Here is a 26,510-nt window from a genome sequence, read left to right as displayed (position 1 = left end):
TACATGTACCACAGAACAGCAGATTGCACTGAACATGTAATCTTAGTTGTGTTAGAGAAACGTTCTCATAGAAAGGCATATAGCTGACCCTGAAGAGAACCAAGAGGTAAAGCACAATTAACTCTTATCAGAGCAACAGAAATGCAAAAGCAAGTCTTAACTGGACGACTTATCAAACCTGCAGGTTTACTTCCATTTTTTACATACCTCAATGCCACAAAAACACAATGCACAGTCTTATCCACACAGAAAAGATAATACAGCCTTTTATGCTGAAAAACTACTAGTGGGACTCTATAGGAGATAACTACCTTTCCAATATTTAGAAACCATCAGACAATGTCATATACGAGCTTCTTGCCAGTACAGGAAAACCTCAAGACAGTGCCATTTATTAGACAAGTTGATTCTCTGGGGTCCTTACAGGATGAGAAGGGGTTGGGAATACATAGCAGAAAGTAATACAACACAACAGGAGATTTCATCTATGTTTAGGAAAACATACTGCATGATATTGCCATGTCACACTTCCACCAATTTTCCTACCAAAGTATTTGTTTCCTTAAAAATACCTGAAAACACTTGGGGTAAGGGCAGAGAACCTGACAAAACAGTTGAAATCTAGATCCTGTACAATCACTTATCTGTTGACGCCAAAACGTCCAGAACTCCAAGCTGCCCATGGCACAAAGCAGTAAAAGAGTGGCGCCTCCTGGTAGCTAGGGTTTGCGTCCAAAACACTGTTAACCTGCCAGTTCAGAAAGGTCAGTACATACTCTGACTGGCCTCTGGTTGCCTGTTGAAAGTAAACTTCTTTGTGTTAATTGGATTATGTGCTCTCTTCCTTTTAGCCTACTTCTACGTGCCTTATTTCCCTTTCCCTGAAAACAGGCTAATCCTTCAAGATCTAGTAAGTCAAAGAAAAGTAAAAGTAAATGGGAACACCACAGAAGATGAAGATACTCACTAAAGGATTTTCAATACAGAACTAATGAAAGAATATTCCTTTGTATAATTATTTAGGCAGCTATATTTCATTTTAGAGACAACTGGATGATGGATCAAGATCAGAGGGATTCCAAGAACTGAATTGCTGAGGTTCTCAAGGGCCTAGTCCTGAACTGGTCAGGCAGTTGGACTAGATGATCGCTGTAGCTCCCTTCCAACTGAAACACTCCATTCTGTTCCAAGTGCCCCACATCAGCCAGAACTGCAGTGTAGTATGCACTCTTGTTTACACACCAACAGCCACACCATACAAAACAGCCTCATTATATAGATCAGGGCTGCAACCACTTTCAATTCAGCAATCATGTCAAACTTCCCAAACTCCCAACTCCTCAATACTATAGCAAATTGTGTGTTATGTTAGCATTGGATTTAAAAATAATGCTATTGCTGTCAACTACGAATAACCCCAAAGTCTCTTGTGATGCCTAAAAACAAATCCCGCAATCTGGCAGTATTCCAAAAAGATTATCAGATACTGTGAGCTAGCACACAGAATGCTGTTCAAAAGATCTGAAGCGTACTCTTTCACTCTTTTTATACCTCAACTGAGACGCGGGACATTTAAATCACCAATGGAGTCAAGACTTCTGCAATGTTAGATTCTTCATCACTGTTCAGATGCAAAGAGAAACAATTAAAATAGAACCCAGTTCTTAATACGCAGAAACACTGCTACATGTGGTAGCAAAGAATGTTTAACAAGTATCAAGCTTTTTTTTTTTTTAAAAATTAAACTGAATTTTATTAAACTACAAGAAATGCAAAGATGGTGGTAGATTAAGAAAAATATTGACTGGGCAACCTAAAAATAAAGACTGACACAGGTACAATTCCCTGCAAACTCCTTTATGTAATGTCACCATAAAGCATTTTGAATCTGCATATTGACAGCTTAACATACACTATTCATACAGTGAAAATGGTTATAAAGAACATTACATGAACAATAGAAGGCATTATTGTCTTTTGCTGTTCTTTTTAAACACTAGGACATTGAACATCTCATTGCTGAAATGGTTTAAACGCATAGGCCACAAACAGATACTTCTATTATAGTTCATATGATTACAAAAGTCCAATTGCCTAACACAACTCTGATTTACCAGCAGGGAAATAGTTTGCTGGAAATTATTCCACTATAAATCAGTCTTCATTTATATAAACTGTCTTGAAGTGCCAAGTAAACATTAAAGTATGCAGAACATTAAGTATATTTACAGGTTCAGTGCACTTTAAATTCCTCAGTAAGAGGGTACTGAAACAGCAATAAAAAAAGGAGCTTTGCTTATGTGATTATACTTGTGATAACACAAGTGGCTTAACTTAAAAAAAGAAGAGAAAAAAAGAAAAAAGAAAAAACCTATCAGCACATTAACATTCTTATGGTGATTTCATGAACATTTACCAAAACATTAGCAAAGTAACAGAATACTTTATTTTCCTTTACAACCAGTGCTTATCAGGTGAGAATCAATAACGCTGAAATATAACAAAAAATTTCCTTGTTAACATTAAACACAAAGGAGAGAATTCCACTGTAGAATCTGTTTATACCGTGTCTGAACCATGCATACAATCTTTGAAGTTTTTAAATAAAAAACATGACCAGTTATAAATAATATTAAACAGTATTAAAGTTTTCATTTAGCATCTAAATAAGATTGCTGGATTTTCAAGACTGTGAAGTTATTTCAGGAAGAAAAGGAGACAATCTAAACAGACACATTTATCACGTATCCTGCTCCGATTCAGATGTCTTATGCCTTACTGCAGTTCCTAGCTACAGACACACAATACAGCCCCATCTGCGCAAGTCAAAGGTTTGAAGAGTCATACTGAGGCTATAAATAATTAGAAGTAAAAATAAATGAAAATTTCCTCCATGTGAATTTTCATGAACAGAGGTATTAGCCAGATTAAATGTATAGAATTGACTGGAGAGCAATGAACATGTTGACTAGATGGTAGCTGGCTAGGGGACACGTCCACAGCCAACTACCTTCAGCTCAGCCAGACTTGATCCACGTGAAACCTATCTTTAGACATGCACAAATATTCAGTGACTGTCACAGACCCCTAAGGAAAGGGAACGTGACCAAAACATGAGGCAGGAAGACCTGCAGACAGGAACTAATCTGAAGGGCCTTAGATCATTCCCCAGGAGGCGCTCCCATATGATTTCACATGCCTGCCTCCTATCAAAAACCTATTTAGATGTTACCACTTAAATGATAAATATCAAAGATCACAGGAAGTGCATTGCTCACTAAAAATCTTTTAACTGTTTTCAAAACATGCATTCTTTGCCCCATAAGTTACTTTATACAACCACCAACATGGGTTTTGTTGCCAGCAGTGCTTAAAAATAGCTTTAGAAAAATTATCAAAATAAAATTAGATGGTCGTGATAACTGATCAAGTCTGACATCACAATGGAGATATGTTTTCTTTAAAATCATATTTAAGTAGTTGCTATGAAGAATAATTGTTGGCATCTATAAAAGCTGCATAATAAAAATAAATACTTTCAGTCATTTACAACAAAATTAAGAAATATACATTTCACTTAAACAGGTAACAACACTTTAATGGATTACTTGTTAGTCACTGTACAGTCCTGAGCATGTTTTTGCAGGCATAATTTAGGTTATCATTCTTCCCCCACAAGTCCATATGACATATGCCAGCTGGAAGAAAACTTTTAATACTTTTGAGAAGCAGTATCTTAATTTAGCTTTGGTAATTATCTGTGCAACTGTAAAAATCTTTGATTTGCTTTTCACACACCACACAGATTAAGGCAGGCACTGCTGTTACTATGATTCCTCCATCACCTTTTGACACTGATAAAGCAAACCATCTGGAAGGGCAGAACAAGGCGATCTGAACCACAAAGCCAGCATCCCTGAGTGAGTACGACAGTGCAGCAGACAGGGCACAGATGGAAGTAGCTGGCAGGCCAGTATTCCCTCGTTACCTTAAAACAACAGAGGCCACAAAAAAAAAAAAAAAACAATTAGCAAGTAACAATAGTTACAGCAGTATGGGTCACAAAAAAATCTATCCTTCTCTCAAACTTCATTTCTGCTGTTCTCTTCTACTCTTACCCCTACTCCCCTAACATGTCACCAAAAATCATGCCTCCTGCATGCAATCACAGCTTCATATTTGTCATACAGCTTCATTCCCTTTCTTTGTCCTGTCCAAAACTCTTTACAATGCAACAGTTTGCTTCTTTGTAAAATTTACCATTTGCTGTACACTTGTACCTTTACATCAAGCTTCACATAGACCCCTGAGTAAGGCAAATAAAGTCCATAGGACAACGCTCCTGTGTTTACTATGCTCCTAAACGTTCCCTGCCTTAAACTGTAAGATACCTGCTTCCATGCACTTATATTCCTGGGACAAATTATAGGTTGTAAGCAACCTTACAGTATGCTTTCACTCACCTATGATGTCAACTATATGGAGCTTCAGCTTCTGTTGCAGTGTACTCAGAGCTGCTGAAAGGGAATCTTGAGAAGATGACATTTTTATATTCTGTTTCACATCATTGGAAAGGGACAACCACAGCTTCCCAAAGTCTTCTGTAGTCATTTCCATTGGCCTAAAAGTAAGCGCACCACACATCTTAGCAAAATAAGATACATTATTCAGAATATATTTGGTCTCCCAAAAAATCCTATCTGGAAGCAAATGGACAACAGTGTGAGCAACGAGCAAATACAATTAGTTTAAACAAACCCCTCCTCTTCCCAGCTTAACATTTAAAAAAAGTTTCTATTCCTTGTTTTAGATTTCTAAATTTAAGAAAAATACATTATTCTATGTAAATGGAAGACCAAAGTGAATGGCCTTGAGATATCTGCCCATTGAAAGACATGGAACAAGTTCAATGAGAGGTAGACTTTATTATGGAAAACAAGGTGGATTTCACTATAAAACACAGAAGTCTACTGGAAAAAGAACACTTGCTTTTTCTACTGCTAAAATAAATGCAGTGTTCAAAAATAAAAAGGATAAGCTTTCTTCTTCCCCTGCAAAAGTTGTCATCCTTTTCATATAATGTATAGGTCTCTGTACTCAAATCACTTATTTCAGTTTGACATGTTTATATTATGCCATATTTTAAAACAGCAAGCCCTTCTGTTCACTCAGTTCTGTTAAGCCTCCTCAAAAACGCATTCTGTAGTTCAAGACTATTCTAATCTGCAGCTACTGTCAATATTCTCACTGTTTGTACTTCTTCCTGGAACTCTGCCACTTTTTTCTAAGTGTATAAATAACCATTTACTATCTTTAACAGTCATCTCAATTAGATTAAATTTAGCTGCTCAAGATGAAGCCTTAATTTTCATAATCAATATCCAAATCATCCTGCCCTTGTCTAATACTTATTTGAGTACACATGGTTTTAAAAACTACAGCTTATTTTATTTACCTGATGAAGTCCACCAATGATAAAGTTATTGAAAATTCAAGGCGAGTTTCCATCTCTGACTGGTAATTAACGGAGCCAGAAAGAATTCCCTGTGTACAGATTTTGTCCATCCACACACGTTTCTGGCAACGTTCCACATTTTGAGCTTCAATTACAGGAAACTGGTAGGTGGTACTCTCCAAAATCTATATAATTTTTTAAAAGGAATATAGAATATCAGTCTTGCTGTCAAGTTGTGTAAGTGGCTAAGATACAGGTATATAATTATGTAAGTGCCTTTTATTTCAATTGATTTTTCTTGGACTGTTTAGCAAGTGAACAGAGCTACCATTTCTCAGCTCTCATCGAGGATAAATCAATCACTAACATTACAAAAGTTCTATGACAATGAGAACACCAAAGAAATTGATCTCTTTCTGCCAGTTGGCTTTCCCCCCTGCCCCGAATAATTGCTCAGAGAGGCCAAGAACTGATGACCAAGAACCTGAATTCGGTAGTTCAGTCCCAAAATAAAGTAATATACAAGAGGAAGCAACACTGCAACATACCCCAGGCTATACACTAAAAGCAAGAAGTTGAGAAATCATCCCTACTAACAAGCATAATTTCAAAATTACTCAGCAGTTCCTGGCCTCTCCAAACAAACTAGTAACACAGATTCTATCTGTGGTAGTGGCCTGTGTGGAAACTTAAGTGAATTACAAGAAAAAAAATAAAAATGAGATGCCCACTTCCTATCAATGCCATGACAGGTTTGATTCAAGCCAGAAATGGGAAGGAAGGAGAGTTCATAACCAATTAGCAGTTCCTTGCTTAAGTCAATTCTAAAAGAAACATTCTGCTTAATTCTCTTTATGCAGTTACCACTTGCTAAGTGTCTCCAAGGTTTCAGAATTCTGTGCTTCTTTCAGCAAAATCTGTGGATAGTCATGCCAATAGGCAATTCCTAAATAGCTTTCCAATTACTTAAATGAAGTTTCAATCAAGATTATCACATGCTTTTACCAACCGTAGTTAAATCCCACATGTAGCCGATGTCAAAAAATAAACTGACTAACTCCCCTCCACCATCAACTGAATGCATGAGAACAAGAATGAAATATGACTGATGTCTTTGGGAAAAAAAAACCCCAAACAACAAAACACCAAAACTTGAAGCAAGCTTACAAAATTTTATGTGAAGGAAGAAACTGCATCACATCTGCCTATCAGATAAATACAAACGAATGCACGAGACCAATAGTCACATCCAGACAAAACAAGTTACACAGTGATTTCTTTGGCAACTCAAGTCATACCATTCTGAGTATGACTGGTTAGGTTTGCATTCAGCCTTGAACACCAGGCAGAAGCTGAATTCAGAATTGAAAAATCATATATATTTGTTATACGGAGGCAAGCAGTAGGAAATTAAATCAAGGTGAATTAAAAAAGTGAGATGCTAACTTTTATACCAAATGACACCAAGTTTAGTATCGAGATTTCTTTCACTACCCTTCAGGAAGTGTGTAATAGCCTTACCACAGGTTTTAAGGAAATGCTTGGGGAAACAGGCATGGCTATTACATTAAACCAAATACTGCACACTTAAATGCAAGCGAAAAGCAAGAAATTCCAAGTGAATGTGAAATATAATGGAAACAAAGTTTCTTACCTGAAAATGTTCTGCTTCTTCAAATACTAAGTTCACAGCATTAAGTGCAGAAGTGGTTTTATTTGAAACAAAGACAATGAGCAACAGAGAGTCATCTGTCCACACCTTACACAAATACAGAGCTAAGGCATCACTCTGACAAAGTTCCACTACTTCAGAGTGAGTGAGCTCTTCTAGCTCTTCTGATAAGCAAGGGACCAACGGTGTTTTACTGGCACTTTCACATTGAGCATTTCGAGAAGGCTGAAAAATTTCAATATTACTGTCAGCAAACAAAGACGACTGTGACAGCCTACTATCCGGAAGTCTGTCGTCCAGCCCAGACTTTTTTAGGGACTGAGGTGTTTCAAATGCTAAATTATCTTCTACAATATCTGAAGAACACAAGGAGGCTTTCCTTAACCTTGTGCGTATATTTCCCTCACAGTCTTCCATGTTAATAGGTACCGTATCAAGTAAGGGACCAAAATCTGAAGCAGCACTATTTTGGAAGTCTGATGCCTCCTCACTACTTTGAGTTTCATTTATCTTTGATTTTCTTTTGAACTTCTGAGTAGCTGTGTCTGCTTTCCCCATCTGAAAAGGAAAAAGAAAAAAAAAAGGGGGGTGGGGAAGTTTCTAGCAACCAGCTGTGTTACTGTTAACAGCATGAAACATAGTGAGCAAGGACAAATAATAAGCAAGGAATCAATTCAGATAACAAATACAAATAGATTCCAAACATTTGAATGAATCCAGTAACAGGCTTTTGTTATATTTCTCACAGGGTATCGGATTAGCCTATAATGCAAGAATGACTCCAGCTTCTCTAAAACATAAACTGAAAGCTATTAAAAAGCAAGCACAGGTAAACATTTTCTGGTTAAACCAGTGATAAATGCCAAGATTTGAGCTGGTTAATATAATAATGCCAGTCTTAAAAAGATTACATAACGGTGAATTCTTTAATGTTCTGCATATTAGCATACATAAATAAAAAATGGTCTTGACATAGGGCGTCAAACTTTAGCCTTACTGCCAAATAAATGCCAACAGCTCTGGAAAGTTGGGTCAAGGAACAGTTGTTAGGGAAAACCGAGACTAAAATTAGAAGTGCAACATGTAAACAGGAAGTTCTAGTTACTGAATCAGATCTGCTCCAGAGGCTGTTTCATCAAGTAATATCCAATCCATTTCAGGTTCTTAACAAATTATCAGACTACAAAAGTAACTTTCAATAGTTTTTCAATGACTTGGTGTTTTTTCCCCTCATTTTACCACAACACTAATTTGATCTCCATTTGCATATAAATATCTGTACTTGTAAATAAGGCAATATATAAAGTTTAAACTGCTAAGTCTCAAAAGAACCACTTACCAGACTTACACCAGCATTTGATCCTAGCCCAATAAACAAAGTTGATGCTAACTGCTGCTTCTCTTTGTCTTCCTCGGAGAGGCTGGCAACTTGATCAGACCGCAATGCGGGAGGATCACCCATCTGTCCTGCTAATAAGCTGCCACAAGAAACAGTTTGTGGCTCATTTTCTTTCCCTACTTTATTTTCTTTCTTTGGAAGATAGCCTTCTTTTCCCCATAGCCTGCGTACTCCCTCAAGTTTCAGAGTATTTGTCCTAAAAAGGCAAACAAAACAAAGCAGTATCAACCATATGAACATCACATTCATAAAAACATGACAACACTCTAAACACCATTCACAACTTTGGTACTTTGATATACACAGTGAGTAGTAGAACATAAATGAACACTTTTGCATCTGTATGAAGTTCTATGTTAGTGATGTCATTCATTACTTTTAAAACACCCTGCAAATGCAAACTTGGACTAGGCTATGTAGTCCTAAGTATAGACCTATACTAAGTCAGCATTAGACACTTGCAGCCAGGACTGTGTTTGCCAACTCCATCCAGAGTTTCAGATTACATTTATAATGTATTTGAACATTTTTTTTTTTAAGTGAATACAAGCAACATGGTATCTATCTCTCTCCCTGGGAGAAAGATTCTGGGAACCTCTAAGTATATTTAAATAGTACTACAGCCGATTTCTTAAAAAATAATTTAAGTTAATGTAAGAGACTGAAAATTAGAATAGACCTAGAAAGCATTTTTATTTCTTATGAAAAGCATTCATGTTCTCAGACAGCCTGAACTCTAGCACAAGTTGATTGAACAGACACAGGCTAAATGCTGCAAGTCCTACACCTAAAAGCCTCACTCAAATTTCTTACACAAACTGGTTAAAGAATCTGAAAAAGCTTCCAACATTTCCTGCATACTAATTTACCAGAGTATAAATGAAGTTATTTGTATGAAACTATGGATATTGAACTTATTTGTAGTGTTCTAAATTTCAGGAGTATCTTACACTGTGAATCTTAGCCTCACTTTTATCTAAAAAAAAGTTTCCTTAAAAGGTACGTTATTGTAAGCCCGTAAAAAGTAAGCATAGCCTGTAAGAAAAAGAAAGCAGCCAGAAGAAAAAAATACTGAAATCATGTAATCATCAGGTAATCCTGTACCAATTTTACTGCATTAACTATAACTTGATTTGTAGTTTGTGAAGAAAGTGGAAGAACAGTCTAACTGCATTAGCTTTTTTTCTAGTTATTTCAATGAAAATGTCATCTGAATTTCTTCTGACATGATAGAGGTTTCCAAGTTCAACTGTACTCTTTTTAGTTCCACATAATGAAAAAACAAAGACACACGATACTAACAAGAACAGAAGCTTAAATGTACTTCATTTCAAACACAAATTAACTCACTCTTTATGCCCTGTCTCAGCACTATTACCAGATGTATCAGAACCAAAAGATAAACCAGTGGGGGACTGTCTGCCGGTGACGCCAGATGAGGACACACTTGAAACAAATGACAATCCATAAGGTTCAAAATTCAGAGCTGCAGGACAGACAGAATCTTAAAATTACAATGAGGCATAAAAAGGTAAGAAAGAAATCAGTTTTCTGAAAATATATATGCTGTACTACTGCCCTTCTCGGGTTTCCCATTCAGGATCCTATTCTCATTAAAAATGGATGTTTCTGTTCTCAAATAATTTTTTTTAGACACACTGAGGATTTATCTAAAACACGTATTCATTTGGTATTTGGTTTTAAATACTGAAATTAAACAGAAATAGTGACTTTACAGCGTATCACCAAGACATCTGCCAATGCTTAGTATTTGTAGACAGAAGTACTATATTGGATCTAAATAAGTGAGCTTTTCCATTTGTTCATGACCCTAAATAACATTTTGAGTCCACAGCATTACGTCCATATATCACTGCCTGCTTTGCAAACATAACTGACACCTTGGGTGAAAAATCACCTTCATTAAGACTTGCAAATCAGGACTCAGAACCAGCCACCTTAACTATGCTTTATGAATCAAAATGCAGTTCGAATGGTTTCTAAAAATTGTTTTGGACTATAACATGAACAGTCATTGTCACATGCGAAGCAGAGCACACTCTCCTTTGCAGCCCTGGAACTATCAAGGGGTAGAGTCCCTTTCCCTCATTTCCACCTCAGCCTTACACTTTCTTCTTCCCAGCAAAATGAAGGAGCAGGACAAAGCTGTTGGGCATCTGGGATGAGAGGTCTCCTGATAAAGGAGGAGGCAGTGCTAAGGAAGTGTCCTGTCCCATAAAGAAGCAAGAAGAAACAGAGATCCAAGGGCCTTTGTGATAAACAGCATCCACAAAGATATTCAAACTCTACCAACCTGTAAATTTAGTCATCTATAAACAAAGAATTTCAGTAAACTCAGTGGACTCCCCTTCCAGAATATTTCTGAATATTACACCTCATCTGTACCTTACCTCCTAGAACATTTATGAGCCAGTGGAAGATGCTAATCAGTACTTGTGATTAACTAAGAAAAAAAACAGCAATTCACAATTCGGTTCCTACAATGGCTTTCCTGCAAAATTGTAAGAACACTGCAAACACCAGCGTGCTAAATGGATGTTCTTCAGCAGTACAGACCACTAATTTCATTCTCAACACCTCAGTATGAAGCACTATTATGAGCTCAATCTGACATACAGTAGATTGTATCCCTCAACAGGCTTTCCATGCATGGAAAAAACAGTATGGAATATTCAGTTTCAATATGTTTGACCTTGTTAATTTCTCCACCAAAATTTTGCATTTTCTAGCAGGCTTCAAGTGGAGGCTGTAGCTGTAATACTCAATTTATAATTATTTCAGAAAAGTGTTAAATTCTGCCAAGCTACACACGCAAGCAAATGGACAATATTATTTATTCTATGCATTAACCTGCACATTCAAAATCATCTTTTAAAAATAAGAATTGTAGATAATGCAGTGTACAAGACTAATTTTTCCAATTCCTCAACAGTAAAGCTGAAGAATGCTTTAGAAAAAGCTTTCCAACCTCAAAGAGAATCATTCAGAAGCATCTAAAAGAAATCCTTATGTGACTGCCTATAATAAATGAGTATTTCTATGGCAAAAAAAATTTAAAAATGCACTATAGCTAAAGTTTGGGGGTATTTTTTAATAAATAAAAGTACATACTGCTGTCTTATCTGTACCTACACTAGGTAAGAAACCTAAGATTTGTGTCATAAAATAAGTTCACAATGGTTATTATTGCAAATTATAATTCCACAGTCAAGACTAAGTGCTCAGTATAGTAAAGTTAGGAACCCTTTGCTTTCACTTTCATAATCCCCATAAATTTCATATCCCATAGACCAGCAGAGACTGTAGTGAAACACTGTCATCTGCAGAACAGCAACCTATGATAAATGAACAGTTACATATACCAGCTAGACAGATATGGAACTAAAATCTAAGTTGTCCACAGACAAGAGACGTATTAAGATTAAGATAACATTACTTTAAGTAATAATATTAACTGTACACTTCAATTTTTTTATTACTACTTAGCAGGTAATGTACCAGCTATTTAATAAATGCAGTAAACTAACAGTCACCTTTTTCCTGAGAAAGTTTCTCCTCTTGTCTCTGGTGATGAGGCTTATATGGTGCTGCACCACGACCAAGTCCCTCAGCCACAAATCCATCCAGAAAAGATAAGGAAGCATCTACCTACACAAAATTAAGAAAAGTGAGAAAGCAATAGAAATATTTTCTATGCATGAGCCTGATGTTACCAAAGAATATTGTGTCTCATCAGCGAATCAGAATCTTCTGTCTCACATCTACCAGTAAAGCTGCTGTATTAACAGAAATTGTTAAGCAAGTATGTTGAATTGGACTTTGAGCTAGAGGTTTATAACTTAACTCCTCCACTATTGACTTATTTTCTCTAAACAAGAAAAAAAAGAAAAAAAGTAGAGTGAAGTTTTCGCAAAATAGTTGATCCTAACGTTATATGAAAATACTAAATTCAAAAACCTTAGCAATATCGATACTATTTTCCATCATTTATTATGGACATTTCAGTGTAAAGATCAGTAGTTTCTAAACAGGAGGCAAACCCTTTGAATAAAAAAGCAGTACCATAGCACTAGAGCAGGCCTAACTTGTCTTTTGGAAAAAAAAAAAAAATCAGTGTATGAAATCATAATTTTGTTAAAAGCTACTCCAGCTTACTAACTAAACACCATGGTTCTTTATCTTGCAGTACAGAACATTACGATTCATCACATATGCCTGAAAAAGTATGTTTCTGAAAACTCACTTTAAGCAGACTAAAGACTGGCACCAGTATTATTCATTCTGAAAACACTTTTTTACCAAAATATTCAACCCTTTCAAACTACAAAGAGGTTCATGAAGAACACTACAGATGTCTTACCACCATGTCATTGCAACTACCATCAAATGGAAGCAAGTTTCTCATCAGTGCTTTGTCTTCACACAAATGCTTCAATTCAAAGGCATATTGTCTCATGCAGGTATCTAGAGAGCTGCTGAATTCCTGGATTAGTTTGTCAACTATTTTCGAACAGGAGGCATGTGATGCTATCTTGGTGACTGCAGCCATTATCCACATTTTAGTTTCAGAAGTAATAACAGTCTTTTTCAGCAGGCTGTGTAGCTTTGTCAAAATAACTTCTGGATCAACATCTGTAACAAGGCTGGAATATTCACCCAACACCTATTCACAAAAAGCAGACAAACTATGCATTTAGTCACACAGAGCAGTACGTTCAGTTTTGAAATTAGAATGTAGTACTAAACAACACAATAAAATCCACCTCACATTCAAGAAACTATTATTTAAACATCTTCTAAAATAATTCTTTACCATTTTGTCTTTTAAATGTCAAAGGCTTGAAACCATCTTTGTGTTTACCTCAGCAGACTCCAACTTTTAGCTTCTTAAAAAAAAAAAACAAACAGCTGTCTTGAAAAGAAAGCTAAACGCAGTAATTAGGCCCTTACAAAACATGATTTGCTCATACCACAGCCTCTTCCTTGGGTGGAAGCTGAAGCTTACCCAAGTACCAGACAATACTAGCACAGCACTTGAGCAGTCACCTGCAAGGCTAAAAATGCAATTCACAACCACATCTGGCCTAATTCTAATGAAGACAGAAAAGCTCTCAGCATGCAGTCAGATTCATGTGGCTACTAAGTCATCCCAATCATCACCTGCCTTAAAGGGAGCAAGTCAGCTTTTCCACAAACTATGAGAAGCTAAGTAGTCCTCAGGCACCAAAAGAGGCCACTAGAAATAGATTTCAGCATATTATCTTGGCTTCAAGTAAAAATAGAATATTCATGACTAAAAATAAAACAGTTAAAAAACATGACCACCTTTGACAGTTTCCTCGTATCTGTGTATTCAATTTTGACCATGTGTCTACCTTACCCAACTCATAACTTGAAGGAATTTCTGTGGATACAATGCATCTTCCTCTTCAAGTAATGCTAAATAAGACTGTACTGCATACATCCGTAGCTGATCATCTTCTTTTCTGTCATCAAATCCTAGACAGAAAGCAATACCATACTTTGCCTGAAACGCAAATAACATCTCGCAGCAAATATTTCAAAGTGCATTTTAAGAAAAAAAGACAGATGATTAAGGAACACGTCTAATTCTTCAGAGCATTCAGGGAGTTACTCACCTTCAGCCAACAGCCTCAGAAAGTTGTTTGGGATATCAGGATGCACGACATCACCTCCAACTGAAAACACGGCATTCATTGTTTGGATGAACCACTCATTGTCAGGGGCATATGTGTCCAGACATTAAGGAATTAAGTGCTAAGGCGTAACTTTTTCTTTCTTTTTCTGTGTGCTTCCTAAGGAAACAAATTTTCCACAAATAAGCTACCCATCTTGCTCTCCCCAGTAAGTTGGGGGCCTGATGGTCAAATATCAGCTCAATCTAATTGAAGAGGAAATATTCCTGTATCTTTTATAAAGTGTTTCCTGTAAACTTCATGAAAACTGGTGGTCAGGTATAGAAGTCTTAAGTTACTGCCCTGTTGAAAAAGCCTGCACATGAACTTAACAGCTATCCATTACATGCAATTTGCTGGCTTGTCAATCAATACATCTTAAGTTGTGCATGAATAAATGTTAAGAGTGGAAAAAAAAAGAGTTTATAGTAGACTTCATACAGTAGGAACAGACATGTTCACAGAAGCATTTGGCTCTGGAAACCTGTCCTACTGTATTTTAAGTTCACACTTGTTCAGTGCTAGCTTTCCAGCATAATCTTTTGAGTTCGTTTACGCAGAATCACTTGATCAATGATAGACTAGCTGTTCTTTTCAGGAATGTTTTGCTGTTAATTTACTGAAAAATAACAAACATTTTGAAGTACTCCACAGAAAGCAAAATTGCTTTTTTTATATATTTAAAATTTTATCAGCCTTTGCTGACTTCAGAAGTTAGCTTCTGCCTTCCCTCAAATAAATCCTGAAAATGCACACTTACTGAATGGAATTTTTCAACAGTACAGAAACATAAATATTATTGTCTTATTTTTGCATACTGCATGACAACACACCTTTTTTTTGTACGCTACTCTGTGCCAAGCAGTGTACAAATAGGATAGTAAAGTAGCTCTCTGTTATAAAGAGCTTACAACTCAAATTATCAGACAATACACACAGAAAATCAGGCAGTGACAACTCTAACAGCAATATCCACCATACACCAAATCCCTAATCATCACTTCCGTCTTTTTGGCATAGTTAAAGAATCTTTTCTTTATTTCTACAAGTGTGTTATTCTTAAAATCCATATACCAATGAAGAGTTCTCTGATAGGTAGATCACTGCCACAATTACAGAACAGCACTCAATGTAGCACTGCGGCATCTCTCTCCATACAGCGGTGTAAGACTTCAAAGTTTTAATTTAAAACCACAAGCTTTTAATGTTAAACTCCAAAGCCAAAATAAAGTATTTTGAGTGCCATTACTTTCTCTCAGTGAAATACAAGAAACACTGTGGTCATTTTTGTATGCATTTTCTTTTGCATATTTTTTTTTTGCATTTGAAAGAGTGGAAAGCACAGCTGTAACACTTCCTACTTCAAAAGATCATGAAAGATGCTTTGAAAGGTACAAATGCTACATTTGCCTGAGTTCTGACTCCAAAGTTTCAAAAAATAAAAGGATATTTCTCAGCTAGTTCTGCTATTTTGCCAACTAAATTGATGATAGCATATTCTTCTTTGCTTTCTTTTAAGTAGTCAAGCATCTTCTGAACTATGACAATTACATTCTGTCCATTTGTAATTCTATAGAGAAGCTCCAAAGTCTGAAAGAGAAAGAAGAAAAATATATTTAATTGGCTCTGATGACTCAAAAAAAGGAAGCAAGCAAAGAGAAACACTTTGGTATGATGCCAAATTGAGCAACTGTCTTTATTTGGCAAGTCTTAAATGAAATACACCACTTATCTACAGAGCTTGTCACAGTAGTGTTGTTTGCAACTGCTCTCACCATAACTGAGACATAATATGCCTTTTACACTACCAAGTTCAGAAAACGTACTGCCCATCTTAAAAATTAACTTAATTTTTGATGTTTAAAAATTCACTGACCTCCCTTTTAATAATGGGATCTGGATGATCCAGACATTCAATTATTGTCATCTGGTGCTGAAGTGCCAGATTAGGATCCTGCTGGATAACATAGGTCAGAGCCTTTAAACCTAGAATATAAGTGATTGGAAGTGATATAAGAGAATGTATACTACTATGACCAAATTAAAAACATCTTAATGAAATCAGGCATCCTTACCTAAGTATTTCAAATTAATTTTGGGTGACAAAACAAATTTTCCAATGCACTTTGCAGCCTTTTCAAGTAGTTCAGATTTGGGATAAATTGTATAAATTGTTTGGACACATTCAAACAAGATGGCTGCAGGGGGGTAGAAAAAAAAAGACATAATTAATGTGTATTAAATACTTCTACAATGCAAAAATTTTTAACAAGCAAACAAGCTCACTGACTGCATCAAGAAACTGCACTGCTGTCCCACCCCCACTGGATCTAACTGCAGAGTATCTACTGACATAAGTAAAAACAGGATGAAAGACTATCTCCTTTAGCATATACATATTTTTTATTAGCCTTTGCCATTGTGCATACAACTTTGTCTTTACAGTTCTTCCAACCCTGAAGTCTCCTATAGTTGCTCAAGGGACTGGACTAGGATGATCTTTACAAAGCCAATGTGCAACTATAAAGGATTTGAGACAAAATATTTTTCAGTAATTAACATGATTTCTTAGCTACTACCAGCAGCTAAATCATCCCAAGAACATTCTTATTAAAAAAAAAAAACAAAAACCAAACCAAAAAACCTTTGTATAGTTGTTTGAGAAAAAGCTAGTAGTAAACTGAAGAGACAAAAAGTAATTAATCCTTTGTGGCAGCAATTTGGGCAAAGATTCAGACCGAGATAATTGGCATTTAAAATCATGATGTAGTTTTCAGCTGTTCTTGTAATTCAGTCCCTAACCAAACCATCCAATAGACAACCACCTACTCTTCTTAAGCACTACAAAACTAAATCTGAGAAAGACTACCACTACAAGAAGCAAGAAACATGCAATAACCAAGGACTTTATGTAAGAGAGCAATTACTCCGAATTACGTTTTACTTTTGTCTGGTATCATAAACTAAAATTTTAGGAAAAGCTTATCATATGTGAACGTAAACTACATACCTAAATTCTATGTCGTTGTATAAATCATAATATACTGCCCACTTTGGCACCTTAAGTGCTTAAAACAAATTGAATGTTTAACTCTTAGCAAGTGCAAGTGCAAATTGCCTGTGTTATAAGGCAACCCACCTCCCAGTATCTTCTATGTTCTTGCCTAAAAGAATAGAAGCAATAAACCAAATACACTAAACATCTGGCAGATGCTTCCTCATGTATTATTTACTAAAAGAGAATACTTCCCCAAAGCTCCCCTTTTCAGTGCAAGTGAAGCTTACACAATGCTTTACAAAATATGTATCAACTAGGCATTAGACATCTAGAGCTTTGGGCTGTGTTCCTTTTCTTTTTTCCCCCAGTGTTGTTTTAAAAAAAAGTCTCAATTTTCTTTCCATTCCATTAGCGCAGGTACTTCGGCAACATCTATGGGACTTATACTTTAATAATAAAATAATGGGAGGGGGGGTGTAGGTTTTTTTAATAGTGAAACAGCTCTTAATATAGGGTTTCTAGAACATCAGATTTTGGTGTTTGGGGAGGTATTATAACCTGGGGAAGGGGAAGGCAAAGAAAAATCCAAATAAGTTTTTTCTAATAAAAAGTTGAGCAATTTAACAGCGCAATTATTCCTTTTGCTTTGTTCTAGCAACAAATACAGCTTTCTCTACTAAGAATGTAATGAAATTAACATAGCCTTCTACCATGCCCTAGAAATTTTAACTTGAGATGTGTGCCAAAAACATCTTTTCACAGGCATCACTATCACTGAACACTAGAGGTGTAATTTTTATTAACTGTGGCTAGAGGAAAAGTCCTACACAGCTGTAAAGAACTGATGCTGCCACTCTTGCACACTTTTTATTGCCTTTCTCAGGGCAGTGAAAAGAAGATCTAAGCATTTCTAATAAACAGAGCTGTATCATTAGGATTTTTCTTTCATCGTTTATTTCCACTTAAGCAATGTTCAGTAAGAGCTTTCATGAAGAAGCTGACTTTCTGTCTTTAAGGGCAAGGACAATGCAAGCAAGATAGAGGCTTTTGAATCAAGATGAATTCCCAATAAATAAAAATGTTTTACTTCAATAATAAAAAACTGCGCTGTACAGCAATGTATCACTTGTTTTACAATTTACTAGTTGGACACTTAAGAACACAGTTGTTGTTTATTAAGAATATAATTAGATTTTCCAAAAGTACTGCATAAGTATTTTAGCACAATCAACTACTCACATTTTCATTCTTTCCAATTACAGATAATTACATAAAATAACCTCACCCACCATATGTAATATTATGATTTATCTCTGCTCTTCTTAAAGATTCATCTAGAACATCATACATCAATTCACTTGTCCTGTTTAACAAGAAAAGAATAATGTAAAATTATTTGCAGCACTTACAAGCATGTAGTCTTAGTTTGCCAAACAACTCCAACACTAGTATTGAAATCTGTAACAAATCATTCATATCCACAGATTCACTTTAACACGGAAGAGCTCTATAACATGTTTCTAAATGGCATCCAACAAGATGTCTGCAGCTTTCGAAAGAAACATTTACCATATCACAAGAATAAAAACACTTCACTTGCTGCTTGTATAAAAAATAAAACATCAACAGGAAAAGGATCACAGACAACTAGCTCCTCACAAAATGACACCACTTTTTGAAATATCTTTACTCTGGATTTTCACATAGTTGTTTGGTTACCTAGTAACAGAAGTCCCAGCAAAAATATATTTCAATATATTTCCACAATAATCAATTGTTTAGCCAATCCAGAAGCTAAGAAACTAATTTTGCAGTTTAAAGAGTATCTACTCACTGTATTGGTTAATAACAAATGTATACAAAGTTCAACACTGAAATCCTCATATAAAAAAACCCAAAACAATAAATTGTCTATGAGGTACAGGTCATGACTGTATTTTTTGTACCTTCAAAATATTAATTATAGAGAAAGATCTGGTTACCTTGGATCATCTTTTCCTAACAGCCCCAATATTCTTAAAAGCTGAATTTGTAACCATGGTGCTGGCACACTGTGATAGTTGAAGTCAATAGGGAGCTTCCCTCCCACTACCTGCTTTAGGATGGTTACAAAACTCCCAGTCAAGTCCTTGTATCCAGATGAGTTTTCCTACATAATCAAAAAGAAATACAATTCAAATATTTCAATACAGCACCTCAGAAGTAAAAATAATCCACAACTTGAGTAAGATCAAAATACCTACACTAACAGTTTCATTTCTTTAAATCAAACTTGTGCTCTCATCCCACAACACCTGTAAGCTCTTCACTTTAAACCTATGCTATTTTCTTGCACATTTGCAAAGGGAGTGAATGCAACTTGAAGGCAACAGTAAAAAAAAAAAATTTACAAGCAAATTTCAGCAAACCCTTTAACACACTATAGAAGTTAGATCCTCTAGCTAACTATGCCAATGATGCTGAGCATTCAGATCATGCAAAAAGTGGATCTGTCAATCTAAATGGAGAGCTAGCATAAACAAACATAATACAGATATTCATGATCACATAAATTAACTTTTCTAACAATTACAAGTAAGTTTTTTCTGCAAAACTTCTGTACAATACACTGTGTATTTAAAATTAAAAAAATATATACATACATATATGTATATATAAAAAATACCTCCTAAGTTCAGTTGTGCTTCCAATTCTTTGCCTACCTTAATCATTTGAAGATAAATATGCAAAGAAGCTGCCATAACTCCAGCATCCCTGTCACATAAGGCTTTCCGGAACTTATCATGAATATGCTGAACTTGATTAGGAGCAATGAGATAGAATTTATATAAAGCTTGAACAGCTTTTCTTCGGATGATTTCCCTAAAGAGAAATGAGATTTACACAAAACAAAATTAAGCTGCTTGTGTATTTTAAGTACTTGACTTAACAAAACAACTTGCACTTTTTATTTCTACAGCAACGTGAAATTATGTGGCCAGCCATCAGAACACCATGATTTGGAGAGAGATGAGAACCCATGTTTTACATACTTGATAACAAATGACTTTGGAAATACCATATAAATGAGTGACAAAGCAAACTTGAAAGCGTAGTAGGGCTTGACGTCAGATTGATGAGTCAAAAGAATGGCCACCAAATACACAATGAAACTGGCCACTGCTAATCTATCGTGGTCACATGTGCAGCTCCAAAAAATACCTGTCTAGAAGGTACTGAGTCAGTTCATTCTGCAGTTCACTTTGTAATCTACAAAACACTTATAATGTTATCCTCTGTGTCTGGGATATTATAAATTAAGAATCAAACAACTAAAGGGTATTGATATCTGCAGATACACTTTTATCAACAAAGTTTCTATAGACAGCTTTATAAAAAAAAGTATCAGTGAAGTACTTCAAGGATCCTAATCTGTTTCTCCACCTACTCTACAAACAATTCTTCATCCACGTATTTATTAGAAGGACTCTAGCAGATAAATTCAATTACATTTACCTACCAAAACTGGTTAATACCTATCCAATACTCAGTCAAGACGGAAAATATATCAGACAAGTATCCAAGAGAAAAACTAGGAGAGGAATAATTTCTGAAGGTAATGATTAGAAAGACCAATTCAGAGAAAAAACACCAGTTTACTAAAACTACCTATAAAATTATGCCATTCAACCGTACAAGGCCACTTGAAATTCTGTAAACGAATACGTACTTAGAATGCTGCAGCTTGTCTTCTATTAGGGGAAGAACAGCTGGAATCATCTCCCGTGGAAAGATCTGGCTGACAATGGTTAATGCCATGCACACCTCTACTAGATTAGTGCTCTGTAAGTCCTGTTACAATCATTGAAACAAACCAGTTATTTTTCGTTTAGAATTTTAAATTCTGCACAGACATACCCCAAATCTTTCACAAGCAGGCTGGATCTAGCCCACCTACAGCAAGCATCTTGCTGCCAGCCATCCTGTTGTCTGCTTGTGTTTGAGAAGTGTCAGCTCTCACTGAGCTAATCGGGTTCTTTTCTTCTCTTACACAGGAAGACGGAACAAGCAGCTCCTCACACTCGTGTTATAGAACTACATTTGTATTTTAAACGTATGCGAGATTAACGCATAGAGCTACAATCAATGTTTACTGAAAGAGTTTGACGATTGCAAAACTATGCTGAGTCCCCAGTTGGACCAGTGGGATGAGTCACTTCTCATGGAATTCAACAGTACTCTCTAGTGCCTTTGATCTAGCCCGAAGAATTAAAAAAAAAAAAAAAAAAAAGAAAAAAGAGCAAGCTCAATAATACTGCCAATTACACATTTGTACACTAAAATAAGACATTACCTACTCCCTAAGAAGCGAATATAAATTACACATAATGTTCTACAAAAGAAAAAATAAAAATTCACAGTCTGTCCCAAATACAGTTAAAAAGAGTAGATATAGATCACTGTAACCTTAAATGAAAAAAGGATGGATGAATTCACAAAATAGAAGAACAAATGAAACATGTAAGATTTCCAGCTGACATCATCACTTGCTCTGGCCATTTGCCCCAGATAAGTTTTAGTCCTCATTTTGGTTTAGTTCTTTGTGGACTCTCATTTTTCACTTCTTTCTATAACCTTACTAGTTTCAAGTCAGACCTTTAAAGATCATAAAACAGTTTTCAATCACAACAACAAAATAAGCATCACTTTCAGTCTATAATTTAGGTGACTTTGGCCTACTGTAATATAAAAGTAATCATTATGCAGAAAGTTATAATAAGTCACAATTGCTCCATGTAAGAGGCAGTAATACAGAAGATGACACCTATGAAATATTATTAGGTAATAGATTTGCAGAGTCACTCCAAAGCATATTTCCATTTTCTATCAAAATTACCAAAAGAACTCAAAGAAGCCAACAGATAGTTGCTGTCAGCTAAAAGCAAAAGTTTACATTGATAATATGCATGCATGGCTGCTCCTGGAGTTGAGCATGTATATAACCAGTACATTTTATAAAGGAAATTTTATGGTGTATCTCCTTTGAAAAATTTTTAAAATATGGCTTCAACAGTAGGATTGCCAAGATTAAATTAAAAAGCCAGGGAAAGCCATTTCAAATTTTGATTGCTAACCAGAAAAACAGCAACTTTAAGAGAGCAAGATAGAACTAATGAGTACATAGCTTAGATGTTGTGCGACACAAAATGGGAAGAATTGGTCCAAGTTTAGTTTACCTCCAGACCTCCAAAAACACTGTACCTTCACAACTGTGTTCACAAGTAGAAGTAGCAGTTCATGATTTTCATGTAGAAATAAAGAAACTGCCAAATAACCTATAAAAGAAAGCAGCCTCCATTACTACTTTCAAGCAATAAGCAACTTCAAGACAGAAAACTTAAGACTGTAATAAAAGAACAGTTAATTCAAACAATTACAAAAAAACAACAAAAAACCCCACTGTTGGATGACAGTTGCTCATGTTTTAAATATCAAGATTTTCTTTTATTTCCAGGCAAACCAGTTATATTTAAGTTGCAGTAAAGCTCAACAAATAACAGCTAAGAATTCATAAGCTGTGAGAAATAAGAGACATTACGATACTGTTATAGCTAAAGAGCAGCCAAGAGCACCATGAGAAATCACTTCCTGGAAAACTAGTATCTTCTCTGCACGGAGAAAAGTACATTACTTCTAGACTACAAAATACAAATGCACTTTCTTCTATCTGTTAATAAAGTTCCATTTCAACTAAATTTTATGTTCAACCCAAAATACAGAAGAGTAAATTCACCACCCTATGCCAAAAACTCCCTTGTTATTTCTTAACAAGGAAGAAACAATTCCAGAACCCCAGAAAAGAAGCCTGCCAGAAACCTTTTTCTTCAAGACCTCCCTTCCTTTTAAACTAAGAGACTTAAAGCGGGGGGGTGGGGAGGGTGTGCCACAACTCATGACAATATTTGTAATACAGAGATGGATCTTAAAAAAGTCTTGGCTCATTCAGGGCTTAAGGATCAAAATGAACAACTTAGATACAAATAACTGTATTGTCTCATCTATCAGATTGATTTATCTGCTTGTGAAACTATGGGCTTGATCAGGTTAGCACACCTGCAAAAATGTAGTGAGCCTCAGTGAATGAGAGCGAACATTTGGTGAAAGAGTAACCTATCTTGATTGGATCAACTGACAATTCCTTAATACAAACTTTAGTATATTGCACCAAGAACAGACAAGGTTGTTCTCATGTATCACATATAACTGCAGAACAACAACAAAAAAACCCAAAACCCACACACATACTCTTGATAACATCCTTTTAGCAACTCAAAGCTTAGGGGCGCTTTGTGTCCAGAGAACTTTAAGCCACCTACATTTCAAAAAAAAAAAAAAAAAGAGTGCTGCTTCACCAAAGCCTTCTCAAAAAGAGCCCTAGTAGGGAAAGGTCTCAAACTGATTAATATCAAGACACATTGGTTCTTGACACTTACAGAGGTCACAAAGTTTTCTTCAAAACAGTTTACCACCTGCCCTCCCAGGTTTGGTGAAAATAGATTTTTTTAATCCCTACCAGAGCACCTGTGCAGTGGCTTTCATTACTCAGGGATAAAGCAACTTTAAATCATCACTTGTAACGCATTCTCTCAGAAACTCCAATACTTAAGTGTTCAAACAAAGGCTATCAAACAAGCATATCCCACAAGACATTGCCTTCCTTCTGTGAATGCGGACATAGCATTGCTTGGAGTTAAACCATTTTCTCCACAAACAGGAAGAAATGTCTTCACTAAGCAGTTGAATCAGCAACTGCAAGGAAATTCTCCAGACAAGACAGGCTGACAGCTGCTTCAAACTGGCAGGCAAGGAAATCACAACAGCATGAAATTTCAAAGAAATCTGGACTAGCCTTTCAGACCTCCTCAGCAACTTCTGCACCTGTGCTATAAGGATCTCCCTATTTGCCTCATTTCCTACAACTGTTTCTAAACTAAAAAAATCCTGCAAGCACCAGAACAGAAAATATTTGTCTGACAAATGTCTGACATTAACATGGTTTTCTAATCTTGAACTAGAGTGCTTGAAAAAGAAACCAGATCCTGACAGAAACTCCTTTTCAGCTTGATGTGTTTTTTAACAAAATTTCTTGTAAATTACTTGGTTATTGGTGCCACAATTGAAAGCAATGAAAGGACAACTGATGATTTAAAATAATTTCCCCTGCCTTCTGTTCCACGAGCACATACAGAGCAGCTCATAAGCTAGAGGAGTGAGAGACTATGAAACAAGACCAAGAAAGTAGAAGAACATTTTAAGTATTTTTACATGAATTATAAATCCTAAAAAACTTTAAAAATACAGTTTGAGAATATTATTAAGGCTACAGTTCCGTGCACATACCAACTCTTTTCTCCAAAAGATTTCCTTGCTGGGCAAGCTTGATTGCATGGATATATCCAAAGGAAGACTCGTACCCTAGCATTTCGCAATAGATGAGTCTCACCATACATTCTTTCATCAGTCTCTGAAATACCAAAAATAAATTAATGAGAATTCTAAGTCAGCCATGTTTTATGCTCTTCTTCACTGCTCTAATGAAGTAGAGGACTTCATCAGATAGAAACATATGTGCATTCACACGTTTTCTAAAATCAGGGTACTCATAATTTTTCCTTTGCTATGAATCTCTTCTGCGAATCAATATTAACTTTTGACCATAAAAGCAGAACTCCCCATATACTACCCTTAAAGATGTTAGCTTATTTTGATTAGCAAGCATGTGATCAACAGTAGATTAATCATGACTAACATAAAAAAAATTACCTGAAGTGTCAGATGATCACACTGCTAATACAAATTATTTTTTACCAATCGCTACACTGACCTAGGATGGGCTTTCACTATGTGCGAGGCAAAGCTTTATTTCTCCCTTCAAAAATTCTCACTCATGGGACTGAGACATGCATTAACTAACTCACGCCAGAATATATCAACTCCTGCCACTCAGACATGAGCAACAGTGCATACGACAAAGCACAGCTTCTTACACAGCACAAATTAATTGTAAGAACAACGTCAGCCTGCAGAGACTGTTATCTGACTGAAGCAGTTCATCACCTAGCTTTTTTGTCCGCGTTATTTCAGAAACTACAGCACGACCGTCTCTGGGCGCCATATTATTACAATTTGTTCACATCAAGCAGAATCGCAGTGTCCTCACTATTTTAACCGTGCCGCAAAACCACAGACATCGGTACCCTGTAATGCTGACGACTAAGCACCTATAACGCAGATAACCTGTACGCTCCAGCCGGCAAAAAGAGCGAGAACACGGTTTCTCTTCGCCTTTGGCCTGCTGTTGCCACAGCCTGTAACCACTAACAGAACTTACAAGTGTTGTGGCGGGGGCCGAAACTGTTGCTTTCAAACTGGTTAGCTCCTGCTGGATTAATTTTTCTTCTTCCTAGAAAAATTAAACTTAACTTTAATCTCGCACAGAATCCGGAGGGGCGCAAAAGTCAGCGACGACACCTTAATTTAAGAGAGGCTCCGGAGCCTTCTCAAAACCAGCGTACGCCTCAGCCGCGGCAGTGACCCCGCACCGGCCGGTTTCAAGCACAGGCGGCGATACTTGGCGGCCGTGCTCTCCCACGCCGTGTCCCCCCGCGGAGCGGCCTCCACCCACACGCGTTCCCACCAGGTTTATCGCCGGGCTCCGGAGCTCGGCGAGACCCAGCCCGCCGGCTGAGGGGAGACGCCGGCGCCCCGGGGCCCACAGCCCGGGGCACCGCACCGCCCCACCGGACGGCGCCGGCAACCTCGGGGAGGCCGGGAAGGGAGAGGAGAAAGGCCCGGCCCCCGCCCGCTTCGAGGCGGCGGGAGGAGCGGGAGCCCCGGCCCGGCCCGGCCCGGGGGAGGGGAGGGGAGGGGGGGGGGGGACGCCGCCCGCAGCCCGTACATGCTTGGAGGTGAGCGCCGTGATGCTCCGGATGAGGCTCCCGAGCCGGGAGGCGGCCGAAACCCTGCCAGGGCCGCCGGCGCCCCCCGGCCCAACGCCCGGGTCGTGCTGCCCCAGCAGCCCGGGCAGCACGCTCAGCGTCCGCTCCACCACGTCGCTCATGGCGGCTCCCGCCGCGGCCCGCTCTCCCCGCCGCCACCCGGAAGGGCGGGGCCCCGCCGGGCCGCGGCCCTCTCCGGCCTGACAGGCACTTCCGGGACCGCGCCTGCCCGGCGGCAGGGGGCGCTGCACCGCCCGCTGGGGGCGGGGCCTGAGGCAGCCGGGCCGCCAT

The 26,510-nt window shown here is 37.2% G+C and overlaps 1 protein-coding gene across 4 annotated transcripts; it reads right to left on the bottom strand.

Annotated features, from left to right (window-relative positions):
* Positions 1-1,738: 1,738 nt before the first annotated feature.
* Positions 1,739-26,391, bottom strand: AP4E1 (adaptor related protein complex 4 subunit epsilon 1). Of its 4 annotated transcripts, none has more exons than XM_069798248.1 (21): positions 26,180-26,391; positions 25,613-25,684; positions 24,622-24,745; positions 22,483-22,556; positions 20,951-21,072; positions 19,944-20,103; positions 19,224-19,390; positions 18,531-18,604; positions 16,319-16,441; positions 16,120-16,229; positions 15,694-15,833; positions 14,187-14,299; positions 13,928-14,046; positions 12,908-13,210; positions 12,081-12,195; positions 9,877-10,012; positions 8,467-8,722; positions 7,110-7,685; positions 5,456-5,640; positions 4,464-4,621; positions 1,739-3,988 (listed from the first exon to the last, which is right to left on the bottom strand). In XM_069798248.1, the coding sequence occupies exons 1-21, from the start codon at positions 26,339-26,341 to the stop codon at positions 3,828-3,830; spliced, it is 3,450 nt and encodes a 1,149-aa protein (XP_069654349.1). In that variant the 5' UTR covers positions 26,342-26,391; the 3' UTR covers positions 1,739-3,827. The 4 variants fall into 4 exon arrangements, with proteins under 4 accessions (XP_069654349.1, XP_069654350.1, XP_009927418.2 ...); XM_069798249.1 differs by lacking the exon at positions 26,180-26,391 and adding an exon at positions 25,797-25,818; XM_009929116.2 differs by lacking the exons at positions 25,613-25,684; positions 26,180-26,391 and having other exon boundaries at positions 22,458-22,556; positions 24,622-24,704.
* Between the last annotated feature and the right edge of the window lie 119 nt (positions 26,392-26,510).

The sequence above is a fragment of the Haliaeetus albicilla genome, chromosome 12 (assembly GCF_947461875.1).
Source record: "Haliaeetus albicilla chromosome 12, bHalAlb1.1, whole genome shotgun sequence".
Lineage (NCBI taxonomy): Eukaryota > Metazoa > Chordata > Aves > Accipitriformes > Accipitridae > Haliaeetus > Haliaeetus albicilla.
The sequence above is the reverse complement of the archived record's forward strand: the minus strand, read 5'-3'. Positions and strand labels throughout refer to the sequence as shown.